This window comes from Platalea leucorodia, assembly GCF_965183815.1.
Source record: "Platalea leucorodia genome assembly, chromosome: 4".
Classification (NCBI taxonomy): Eukaryota; Metazoa; Chordata; class Aves; order Pelecaniformes; family Threskiornithidae; genus Platalea; species Platalea leucorodia.
This window is the reverse complement of record NC_138826.1, coordinates 90,057,448-90,069,626: the sequence shown is the minus strand read 5'-3', so window position 1 is coordinate 90,069,626 and position 12,179 is coordinate 90,057,448. Positions and strand designations below refer to the sequence as shown.

The window sequence follows — 12,179 nt, the reverse complement described above, 5'->3', positions numbered from 1 at the left end:
TGGGTTTTTTTTTTGCCTCTGCTTCAGTTTTATTCCTGGATATAGGGCCTCAAATGGAACAGTTGGGAAACATTTTTGGCTCAGACGATGGAAAGTGGGTTTCCAAGCCAAGTGGTTAATGATTGCACCAAAGTTATTCAAAGTAAGCCTTCATTTGCAGAACTATTAGCTAAAGCGGTGACTGAAATGGCATATAGGAATATCCTGCTGTTTGCAGTAAAACAGAAGGTTGTCTGACTTGTGAATTGCCGAACTTTCTGCAGGCTTTCAAATTAATGAGTTTCTCAGAAGAAAGCTGTTAAATGGTTCTCAGCAATAGATGGGCTGGAATGAGAAACTCCATCTCCGACAGCTTTTTGTACAGGACTGAAGCTCCATAACTCTGATCAGCTTACTGGTTTCAAGAGTGGGAGGCAAGACAAAAGTGATTCCCCGCCCCCCAGCATTGCATGAGGGTAATTTGAACTGATGGGCCTTGGACATTGTCAGAGCCTAGGCAGCAACGGTGTTTTTAACTGTTAAACTTGTTCAGAGGCAATATAGTCTGAAAAAGAATTCAGAAGCAGGCCTGCTAGGAAGCTGTCTGCTGGGTTTTGAAGATGAGACCAGAAGCTGTGAAGTCAGTGTGTTGGCTGCATACTGCACAAACGTCATTCCTGGAAGAAGGCAAATAAGATTAGAATTTAAAACTACTGAAGTAATCCAGTAGTCCCCCCTCTAAGGGAGCTTTTGTCCTATTGTAAGAGTTAATACTGTGTTCTCGTAAGATTGAAAATCCAAAATGAATCCTGAAGCTTGTTTTAAAGCATTCCTTTTTCACAATCTGTTCTCCTGCTTGTTTTGTTTGTTTTCTTTTCTGTGTATTAACCTCACCCTTTCTCTTCTTTCTTATTTATTTCATAATTGGGCTTTCCTGCTTATCTAGATAATTAAAAAACAAACAAAAAAAAACAACCAACCAAAAGCTCCTAAGCAGAAGGGTCTCACCCTCCTACTCTCACTAGCTGTATTGTTCAGTCAAATTATGACTGGCATGCTTTTTCTGTATTAGAAAGACCCCAGGAAGACTTCAGGTCTTACCGAACAACAAAAAAGGGTATTCATCCATTTAAGCTATCAGACTTGCTCATGTCATTCAACTTAATACCTGACTGAGATTATACATATGGCTTCTACAGAGATACGTTTTGGTTTTGTTGTATTTATTCCATCAGTTCTAGGTTTAAAACAATATGTTTACACCAGAGACTGTATGAGTGAGGCCAGATAGCATGTGAGCACCCTTAAAAGCAGTGTTCCTATTTCTCTATGATCCAACAGTAAGAGAAGAGCATCCCTGTTACGCTGATGTGCTTGCAAGGCCAAATTTACTTTAATATGTTGAAGTGTATTGAACAAAACTTTGCTGTAGCAGTCTGAGAAGGACCTTTGCTTCATGGAAATGCTTATTTCTTTGGAACTCCTTACTGTGAATGAGACATGAAGATGCTTCTCCCTAAGTTGCTAGCATTTCCTAATTTTTCCTCAGATTGCCTCGAACGTTCTCATTTGCGTAGGGAATTAATACTTGAAGTTGCTCTATTTAAAGGGTGTTCCAGTGTGGAGTAATTCCGACTTTAAATACTTCATAAGAGTATAAGCGAAGGATTATTTTTTTGTATATCCATGAGTATCTTAAACTTTCATAGCCTTGCTATGGCTTTGAGAATAATACAGCTTGGCATAGATTCAGGAAGGTAAGGCAGGCGTAACCCTGAGCCAGTGAAAGGCTGGGTTTGTTGTTTCCCGTTTTATTGTTTTGGCACAGTAAAATCATAGTTATAGATGCTAAGATTTTTTTTTTTAGAAAGACCAGGAAAAAAGGGAAAAAAGTGATTAGCCACTCCCTGACAGTTCTTCAGAAATTATGGCCTAGTCATAGATAAAACTGGTGTTAGACCTTTTGCTTTTCTGTGTGTCTTGTGTTGGTATGACTGTCACTACAATATTTTTTTTTGCCTGAGTCAGGTACCTTCAGTTTAGCAAAGAAAATCAGGAAGATGGTGACATGTGGCTGTGAGGACTGACTGTGCATATAGTACCTTATTTCTTGACTACTTCTGCATACTTTCCAAAAGAATTAGGAGGATGGTGAAGCCATCAGTTTCAGGCCATACTGGGATTTTGTGCATGTTCAGGGAGGTGATCTGTTATTGTGAGAACTTGGACCAATCTAAAATGTAGTAACTTAATAGTGCCTGAAATACTATTATGGATATGTGGCAACTGGAACTAACTTGGTCTGTATAAAAGATAACCGCAACTGTTTTACGGTAATGTCCTTTTGATAGTTCTTCATGCTGCCTTTTGTTCTACTCAGTGTAAATACCTAAATATACTTTCTGAGCAGTACATGAAGTTGTATTGATATGATTTGTACTTATTATTAGCTGTGACAATCTTCAGTTTTTAAAATTTTTTTGAAGAAGAAATTTGTCCAGAGATTTTCCCATATTTTTAGCAGAACTTGTGAGAATTATTGAGCTACTGCTGCTTGTTTAGACTATGTTAACCAAACTTGTGTTTAGATGGCTTTATTTTATATAATGCAGTAACAAGTGGATCAAAATAAACAAAAGTTTAATTTTTACCAGGGGAACATGAATGTGGCAGCTCTATTCAAAGGAATCTTACCGTCCAGGAGGCAGCTGCATATTTAAAAGTAAGCAAATGAGGTATTTTTCATTGGTTTTATATAAGATTTGTGTAAGTTAAAATTTGTAAGGCCTGGTTTCATGTCTAGTGTATTGACTAAAATTTGACTTAGTATTGAATGTTATTTGGAAATGTTTGGAATTGATGTCTTTAACACATGCTACGCAGATTTTTATTTGGGGATGTAGCGAGGTTTTGGGGGGGAGGGAAGGTGAAAGAAACTGGCTTAATTGCAAAGAAAGTGTAGATAGTAGTGCTTGCAGGTTTTTTCCCCTTTAGTTAAAACACCAGGGCATAATTTGAATTGATGGAGATAGTTGACCAGCACTAAAATAATGAATTTATGAAATTCAAATCTCTAGAAGCTTCTCCAGAAATCAGTATGCTGTGTTTTGAGACTTAGTAGAAAAGGCTACCGTCTTTGTTTCTTTGAGGGGAGAGGCTGATGTGTGGATCTGTGCAGCGGGCCTGACAGGCAGCAGCTGTATGGAGACACCATTCGTTGATGCTTGAAATAGAAATGGTCAAAAAAGGCCTTTTTGTTAATTTGATAGGTGTGCAGTATTATGAAATCCCACTCTCTGCTGTCATTCCCCTGCCTCCCTCCCCAAATAAAAGATGACTCTTGCCTTGTGTTGACAGCTGTAGGGTTTATTTTAGCCCACGTTGGTGTACCCTTCAGTGGAAAACTACTTGAAGCTTTTAAAAGACTGAGAGTATAAGATTCCTTTGATTGGATGGGGGGGAAGTTAAGCTGATGTGACTTCTTATATACAAATGTATAGAAATTTCACATTTTGGAAAACGTTTACATAGTAGACAAAAAAGCGGCAATGTTAAGAGCATCCTGAAGAAGCTGCTAACACTAGTTTATGGTTTGGCAATGATATTCTGTATCTGTTAAAACCAGTGCATTGTAGGAATACACTGGAAAAAATTCGGTTGATGCCAGATAACTGATGGTCTTACCTATCTGTTGTGCTGAAAGAATGACAGTTGTTATCATAACAACTGTTTCAGCTCTGATAAGAAGCTCAAATTTCATATGAAAATTTGTCACTCTGTATAAAGTCTCATTTAACCCTACAGTTCCTTATTTTGGGAGTATAAATATAACTCCTGTGCAGAATTTCAGTGTTCAGTGATAAAACTTTAGTATTTTAGTCTCAAAGTGAAAATAAAAGTTACTGGTGTTTCTTAAGTGCTTATTCTTTAATTCTAGGCCAGTTACATTATGTGAGGTTCAAAGGAAAGATGGAGATAAATCTTTTTTGAGATTTCAAATACAGCACTTCCATTTTTTTGCTTTTTTTTTTCCCCAAAAAAGAACATGCAAGGTGAACTATGGAGACAGCCTTAGCTCAGACAGCAGTGAATTTTTTCCTGTGATAGTTGATACCGACTAATTTTAAAAAGTCAATTTCTATATAGTGATATCAGTTCTTGAACTACAAACACTGGACTATTTGCAAAATATCAGTTAAAATTTATTTTCCTCAAGCTTCTGAAAAAAAAAAACCAACCCAAAAAACAACCAAAAAACCCCATAAAAACTGAACTGCTTTTATAGGACCCATTTTCAGCTGGGTTTATATCTAGTTTGAGTTTTACTCTTGAAGTACGTTTTCAATGAGCACCGCCTAGTGGCGGAATAATTTTTTCTTGCTGTAGGTTGGAATTGTTAATAAAACAGTGAATGTGGCTTGACTTTTCAAACAGCTCTTAATTTGAGGAATGCTAGTAAGTCTGATAGCTGCTCATAGTGTGTATAGATTCACTTTGCGTGGTGAACACTTATGCAAAATCAGAAGAATCGGGAACAAAACCACATAGTTTTGGTTACAAATCTGTGCAGTACCTGAATTTTATTGTGGCATGATAACTTTCTGGTTATTTATGAAATTACTAATTAATATTTGTCTTTTGACAGAATTTAGATCCAGAATATGAAAGTGTACTTAACACAGCATTACAATGGATCTTGAATAGTGGGGAAGATGTTGGCATAAAGTAAGTGGTCTTTATTTCTTAACTTAATTTCTTCTAACATAATGTATCCTTTTTCATAAATACCGTATATTTTTGAATAGGTGTCTCAGCAATGACCCTAATGAGATGGATGTCACTAATGTGACAGATGTGAAGTATCTGGAATCCACTAGTCCAAAGATGTCTTTCAGGTGTCGTTTTCGCCGTGCGTTTGTTAATGTAACTCACAGATTATCAATATTGCTTTTGGGTAAGTTAGCAAAAAAAGTTTCTTTTTTTTTTATTATAACTTGTGTTACGTAAGTGCACGGGGAAAAGTAAACAGCATGTATAGAGAAAGTTTTTATTCAACCATAAAACTTGGAGTTCCTCTCAGTATCTTGATTACAATGCAGTTTGCTTTGCACTTCTGTTGCACCACTGTATTTTCACATTGGCTGCTATCACCTGCTGCTGTAGTCAGCTGACCATATTCATTCTTTGGGAACTCTATCTTTTTCCCTGCCAAAGCAATACCTTGTGGCTTTCAAAAATTCCAGGTTGAACTGATTTGAAAAAGCAAAATGCTCAGTAAAAAGACATGATAGCCTTAATTTTCAGGATATTTCACTTGTTCCAGGAACTTTGGAAACGTAACTACAGAAGAGATGATCTTCCTTGTTTTAGGAAAAGTTGGATACCCAACATAGTTGTCACCAAAAATTCTTACCTCTAAGACTACATTGTAAAAATGTGTCTAATCCTTCAGTCTCTGATAGTTCTCTAGTTAAGTTTCAAATTTTTTCAAGTTTGTTTAATTGTTAACCATACTGAAAACGATGCAGCATAAAAATATAGTACAGCTGAGTGCAGATGTTTCACTCCTTGCCATGTGGCTGGTTAGAAATATTGAAGATGCAGAGTTCACCTCATGCACCTATTGAATATTCTAATAAATTGTTTATCCCAATATCTTAACAATCTGATGCTTATGAGCAGAAGACTTGAGGCCTCCTTCACTAGCTTTTTGATGAACCAAAAGAATCAAAGGCGATCTGTCCCAGATTGCTGCCTTTCTGATAATAGTCCGTATGAGGGTTGAATTGGGATGAGGAGATGAAACTCAGTATCCAAGTCAACCACTGGTCTCATCAGTCATGCTGAGCAAGTTGCGCCATGTCTCACCTTCCTCATCTGTAATTAAGGTTAATATGATGCACCTTTTCAAAAATAAACCATTGTATAAATGTTAGATATATTGTCATTAACTAACACCCATTTTGGCCTAAAATGGTGTCCCTCAGTCTCTTTGATGTATCAGTTAATATTGCCTTGCAATCACTGGTATATGAAACAAACTATGTAACTACAACTTGTGTATGTGTGGTTTTGTGTGTGGGTTTTTTTTTTATTGTTAAGAAATCACGGGTGTAGTGGTGCCCTCAGCCCGAGACAGAAGAAGGAATAAGATTTTTATTTTCAGCTTATGCTGCTGGCCTTCCTAACTAGATTGTTGTTTTGGGGAATAATCTTTAAAGTAATAGAAAAAGATGATGCAGGACTTGGTTGCAAGAAATACAAATCTGTAGCTGAACTGAAGCAGTCCAAGTTAATTAGTTTTGACCAGTATATCTAAAGCCTGTGACTTGTCTATGACTTAGTGAATATTGTGCAGTTTTAAATCTTAACATGTTCTGAATTGTCAGTTTATGTGACTTTTGATATGACTTTGAATTTTTCCAATATAATTGTTTTACTATTTTTCTTCACAAATGGGTAAAATTTCAAACCACAGTCACGGGATACCAGGCTATTTTTAAAACAATGAAATGTTTTTCTAAAGGTAACTGCTCTTCAAAGTTTAAGACTTTGTGCTGCTGTGTTAGTAAAATATAAAATATTGACAGCGAGTACAGTGTATTTCACTAGCTTTGAAATTTGAAGTACTTCAAAATGTTACTAGTTCAACCAACTTCTGAAGTATGTGCTGTAAACTTTGTTAAATAACCAATGTTCTAATACTGTTTAAAGAGCATTATACATCTTAATGCAGGTATAGCAATGGTTTGGGGAGTCTTGCACTACATGAAATACCGTTGGGCAAAAGAGGAAGAAGAAACGAGGCAGATGTATGATATGGTGGTAAAAATCATAGGTATGGCTTCTTGAGTCACATCAGATGTATCTGCATCATCTCTGTATAAGCTTTCAAAGTACTGGTATTAATTCAGTTATGTTTTCTGCCTGTTCAGCTCTCGGTCATCATGCTGTTAGAGTTCTTGGTCAAATGTGTGGTTTATGTGTTTCGTGGTTTGTTTGGTGGGGGGTTTTTTTGGTTTTGGTTTTTTTAAGTAAAAACACATCATCCTTTAAACCTAATCAAAGCTTTTGGTATAAAGGTTGTAATTTGTAAATTACATCAACGTGGCTATAATAAATTCCCATTGACTTGGTGGTATTTTATCTTACTATTGAAAACAAATATAAGTGCTATGTTTGTTGACTAGAAGCATGGTGACATGTTGCTTTCTGTATGTGGTTTTTCAGCTATCTTTAGCTGAAATATCCACTCCTAAAATGTGTGTTAGCTCTCAATTCTATACTTAATGGCTTTTCATAGAAAAAGCAGCTTTTTAATTAGTCACTTTGAGCAGAAATTACATTACTAAAATAGAATGCATAATTGAGCTCTGAAATTCTGCCTTTCTACTTGAAGCCACAATGTTTTCAGTAGTTTGTGTTTGTAGTTTTTAAGCTCTGTTTTGGGCTGCATTTTTACTTAAATTATCCTATTACTTTCACCTATTGCAATCATCATAAATACAGAGATGGTAGACAAATTGGAGCTGTTTTCCTGTTTTTACCATTTTCCTACCTTTTTTGTTTGCAAATTGAGTTTTGTTGGGGTGAGGAGGAAAGCACTTTATTTTTAAAGGTGTCTGTCTTTGCTAACAGTTAAAAGTACCAATCAAGAGTAACTGCAAGAACTCTTTTCCTTTATTCCAAGGTTATTTGGGGTACTTGGAGGCACCGTGTGTGGTTAGTTTTCTTGATTTGCCTTCAGCATGGTTAGGAGGAAAAATGTTTCAAAACGTCAAAAACACCTTAACTTTTAACTACTGAAATTGGGAGGGGTCTTCAGAGTAGCTGTTCATTGCCAGAATTGATATTTTTTCTTAATGTTTGCATGAACTACATAGTTACCAGTTTTTCTTATGGTGTCCTCAGATGTTCTAAGAAGTCACAGCGAGGCATGTTCTGAAAATAAAGACTTGCAGCCGTACATGCCTATCTTACATGTGCGTGATTCTCTAATACCACCTCAGGACAGGTATGTTCTCACTAGAAGTACTGAATTTCCTTATGTATAAGTAAGGAAAAATAGTAAAAATAGGTCAATTAACTAAGTTAATTTAAGTAGGTTGTGCAGTGTAATATTTTGGAGATTCTTATTGACACAGGTAGGGGGAAAAAAACATTGGGTTTCTCCTACCTGCTGGATGTCAGCTATGCAAGTTATTATAATACTAACTCTGTGATTCTTGCTTCAATTTTCAAGGAGGAAAATGAGGAAAGTCTGGAATAGAGCAGTTGACTTTCTTGCAGCAAATGAATCTAGAGTTCGCACAGAGACACGAAGAACAGGTGGTGCCGAGTTCTTGGTTTGGAAATGGATGCAACCTTCTGCAGCATGTGACAAAATTTTAGTAATACCATCAAAAGTGTGGCAAGGCCAAGGTATTGAAGTTCAGTTATATTTTGCAAATATAATTGTTTTAATTTCTGCATCTAAGTTCTAAGCAGTATTTTGTTGCTTGAACATGAAAGACTTGTTTTCTTTCACACCTTTAAGTATTGTTATGAACTGTCAGTGCTATTTCTCTATTATCTTGTTCAATAGACTTACTTTTTCTCTGCATTCAGTGCCTGCCTTGTTTTCAAGCAAAATGAGCTTTTCTGTTATAGCTACTGCAGAAATACAGCAGAGGGCATGTAGCCAAAATTAGATGCTTGTTCTTTTTCATGAATTAAAAAAAAATACTCTTTAGTTGGTCAAATTCTGACATGCCTTATACTTACTGGAAGTAACGTAATTGGTTGTATCTGACAGCAGGTAGATTGGAGCTTGTAGGCTTGCGTTTCCTTCCGTTAAGTTATCAGTCTGGTACCTAAAGACAGAGTTTGGAGGAAGAGATGTTTGTTTAGTTTGAAAGGGAAGCTGCTGGGACAAAAGACTCCTCAATCAGCAGAACATGGATTTTGGGCATCTCCTAGTAGTACTTCCTTTCTGTCATAATACTTTTCTACACTGCATTTGTATTTCAAGCTCTGTGGTGCAGCAAAGCATTTGCTTTAATAGAGGAGGCTGTTGTCATACATGGATTTTGCAGTGGTCTGTCACTTTTCAGCTTTATCACGGAGCCAAGTGGCAAGAATCCAGTGCGTCTGCAGTTGTCTGTCAGCAGTGGTCATCTTTTCCTAGTTCTGTTTCTTTCTGACTTTCTTCATGTTAAGCTTCAGTTTTGGGGGTGGTTTTTTTTTTTGGTCAATGGAAAATTGAAGTTACAAGACTTGAGTTCTGGGTTGCAATAAAAAAGAATGGTCATTTCAATCAATGTCTGAGTGTGAAGGTAAATGTTTAAAGTGAAATTTCTTAATTGCCAGTTGTTTAAATGTTGTGACTCTTTTAAAGAGTCTGTCTTGCCTTATGTTCTTCTCTAATGCTGTATTATCTCTGCAGTGGGACTGAAATAAATGCTGTGCAGAATCCTAGTTTATAAACTCATAGGCTTATTTTGATGGTGAGGGAGGAGGGAGTGGTTGCTTCTCCAGTTTTTAGTTCAACTTTTTAAATCGGATGTTATCAAGGTTGTATCGTGCATTACTTCTATGGCATTGAACTAGATGCTGAAAAAAGCCTAGTTAAAAAACAGACTTTCTGCCCTTCCTAGTCCCACTTAAAGTAAAAATTCCCACTGGTAAGCAACTGCACTCTTGTCTATGTTCTTCTGGAGTATGCTAATTTTGGTCTTATTTTAACTAATGCAAGTAGTAATAGGCTTCCTTCTTTTGCTTTTTACTGGTATACATTTTTATTTGTAAGAAACAATGTTTCTATTGTTCCCTATAAAAGAGGGTACAGTTTAAAGTAGCTCCTTCCAGTGTTGTTATTTCCTTTCCAAAGACAGACAGAAAGAGCTTCTTTGTGGCCTGGAACATTCATGCTGTAGCAAGCTTGATCGTCTGAGAAAAAGTACTGCTAACATTCTGGTTTTGTCCCAGGCCACTTGCATGTTTTCATGAGTTCTATGTATGCTTTCAGCCCTTGGGTCTTAAATTTTGCTTCTCTGTAAGTTCAAAGCAAAAGCAAACAATTCTCTCTGTCAACTTGAAAAGCCAAATATTTTGAGACATTAGCAGATACTTGGCATGTCATCTGATGAGGGTCTTAGTAGTCTTGGGACTCATTTCTTGCTTGTCTATGCAAAACGTTAGGTTAAGATATCATTATATACTTCTCAAAGTTATGCTACTGGTTTTAGCATTATGTTTCTCATTTTAAATCATTCATTGGAAATGAGGGCTGCTTTTTTTTTTTAAATATCTTGTGAATCCTACTGCAGGCTTGAGGTTCTGCAGTCATTGTCTTGCAGTGGTAGTAACATGGCATTCTGCTGTGACAACTGTATTACATTATTTGAGTTTCTCAAAATTTTAGTTAGTGAGATGTGAATAGTAACTTTATTATGAGAGTTGAAGAGCCTTTTCTTTCTAGGACGTTGTCCATTAGGGATGTGCAAGTGCTTTAGGTGTGGTGCAGACATGGTGGATTTTGTCAATAGCTGCCTCTGTTCCATCTCTGTAATACTGTCATGACCGATTTTTTTTTTAAACACTTAAATTGAGTGTAGCTTCTGCAAGCTATGTATATTATAAAGCTGAATCTTCTACATAGTTTATTTTTCAGTGCAGGCTGTGAAACATGACACTCCAGTGCTGGAATTTCTCATTTACAACTCATTTGCTCTCAGTTTTTCCTGTCCTGTTTGATTGCAATATAAATCGCTCCATAATATTCTGTTCTGTATTAGAAATTGGACTGGATTTTTCCTTCATCTGGAAGACTTCTCAGTGTGTGATAGCTCAGGTGATGCTTTGCTACATGGAATATACATTCAAGACTCTCAACAGAGCAGTAGTTTCCAAACTTCCTAGAAAGACAGCTACTGTAGTAGCTACTGTTAGGTGCCATCTGAATTTGAGCATCTGATATCTACTTTAGCATATTGGGAATGTGGACAGACTAATTTTATCTCTCAGCTGTGGCTTTTAGCTGTATGTTGCCTAGAGTGTGTACTTAAGACGCTATGCTTTCTATTGAATAGGATATATTAAGATCTGTCCTGTTTCAGTTCTTTTAATGGCAATTTTCCTAGTATTCTTGTTATGTTTGTAGTTCAGCAGAGATTTTTGAAGAACTGAAATTGCATACTTTGGCTCTAACAGAAGGGAATGGAAATAGGGGTGACTGAAATGACATAGGTCATTTGTGCTGTCTGTATCTTGGTAGTCAGCAGGCAAAGGCAATTTTGACATGCAAAGGTTCTTTCTATTTTGTGTTCCTTGTTTTCATATGACTGTTGGAAATAGTTCCATTACATAAGCCTCATGCTTTTTGTAAAGCAGTTTCTTTCCTGATGTTAGGAATTCTATATGTATGTGTTGCTTTCTTTGTTTTTGGAAGTACAAATCAACTGGAATTAAGTTTGTCTTCCAGTTTCGATGTTTGAATATAGAAGTTCATAAATCTAAATACTCTTCAAGACTGCTAGGTCCTGAACAGACTGGGTACATATAAAATCAGAATGAATTCTTGGTTTTGGATCTTGTGAATAAATGTCAACGTCACAATTTTTTTAACCTTCTGAGATCTGGTGGTGCTCTGTAGCAGAGCACAATACCTAGAGTATGTGCAACTGAAGAAGGAAGCCTCTTGACCTGGCAGTGTGTACTAGGATATTGGTAGATGATAGCATGCATTTTAAATATGGGACCTGTCGCATGCATGAAAATCTAGGCCCTACTGTCTGTTAGCATCTAGAGTTCAAGCATCACTGTGGCATTTTGTCCAGTCCTTCAGGATGCAGCCTGTGTTTTCACAGGCAGTTTGGAAGGTATTTTTACTGGGTCAGAATAAAGTCTGGTGTACTTCGTTTGAAATATTATCTACTGCATGCAGTAGATTATCTGTCCAAAAAAAAGGTAGGTAAGCTCATTATAGGATGAAGGACAAATGAGTGGTGTTTTGAAAACAGTTGACAAGAGAATTGTCAATTGAAAAACAATCTTGATCATGCCAAAGTGTAATTTAATTAAATCAATGGGAAAAAACCATACATTTCTAGTGTGTTCAGTTTGCTTTCGAAAGAACAGGTACTATTGTCCTATCATGCCTTTGATAACTGGAGCTCTAAAGAAAAATAGGTAGGCAGAGCTCCAGTGTAGCTAAGCTAACA

General features: G+C 36.5%; 1 protein-coding gene across 3 annotated transcripts in view; it reads left to right on the top strand.

Moving 5' to 3' along the window:
• The window catches only part of LEMD3 (LEM domain containing 3), a 52,100-nt gene that overhangs the window by 29,073 nt on the left and 10,848 nt on the right, over positions 1–12,179 (top strand). For 2 of the 3 annotated variants that reach the window (XR_014227837.1, XM_082308298.1), the window contains exons 4-9: positions 2,634–2,701; positions 4,625–4,704; positions 4,785–4,933; positions 6,716–6,817; positions 7,891–7,993; positions 8,222–8,400. Coding sequence is in view for 2 of the 3 variants with exons in the window: in XM_082308298.1 (XP_082164424.1) it covers positions 2,634–2,701; positions 4,625–4,704; positions 4,785–4,933; positions 6,716–6,817; positions 7,891–7,993; positions 8,222–8,400 (681 nt within the window). In the remaining variant the exon portion in view is untranslated. The remainder of the gene's footprint in view (positions 1–2,633; positions 2,702–4,624; positions 4,705–4,784; positions 4,934–6,715; positions 6,818–7,890; positions 7,994–8,221; positions 8,401–12,179) is intronic. The other variant, XM_082308299.1, reaches the window with a different exon arrangement.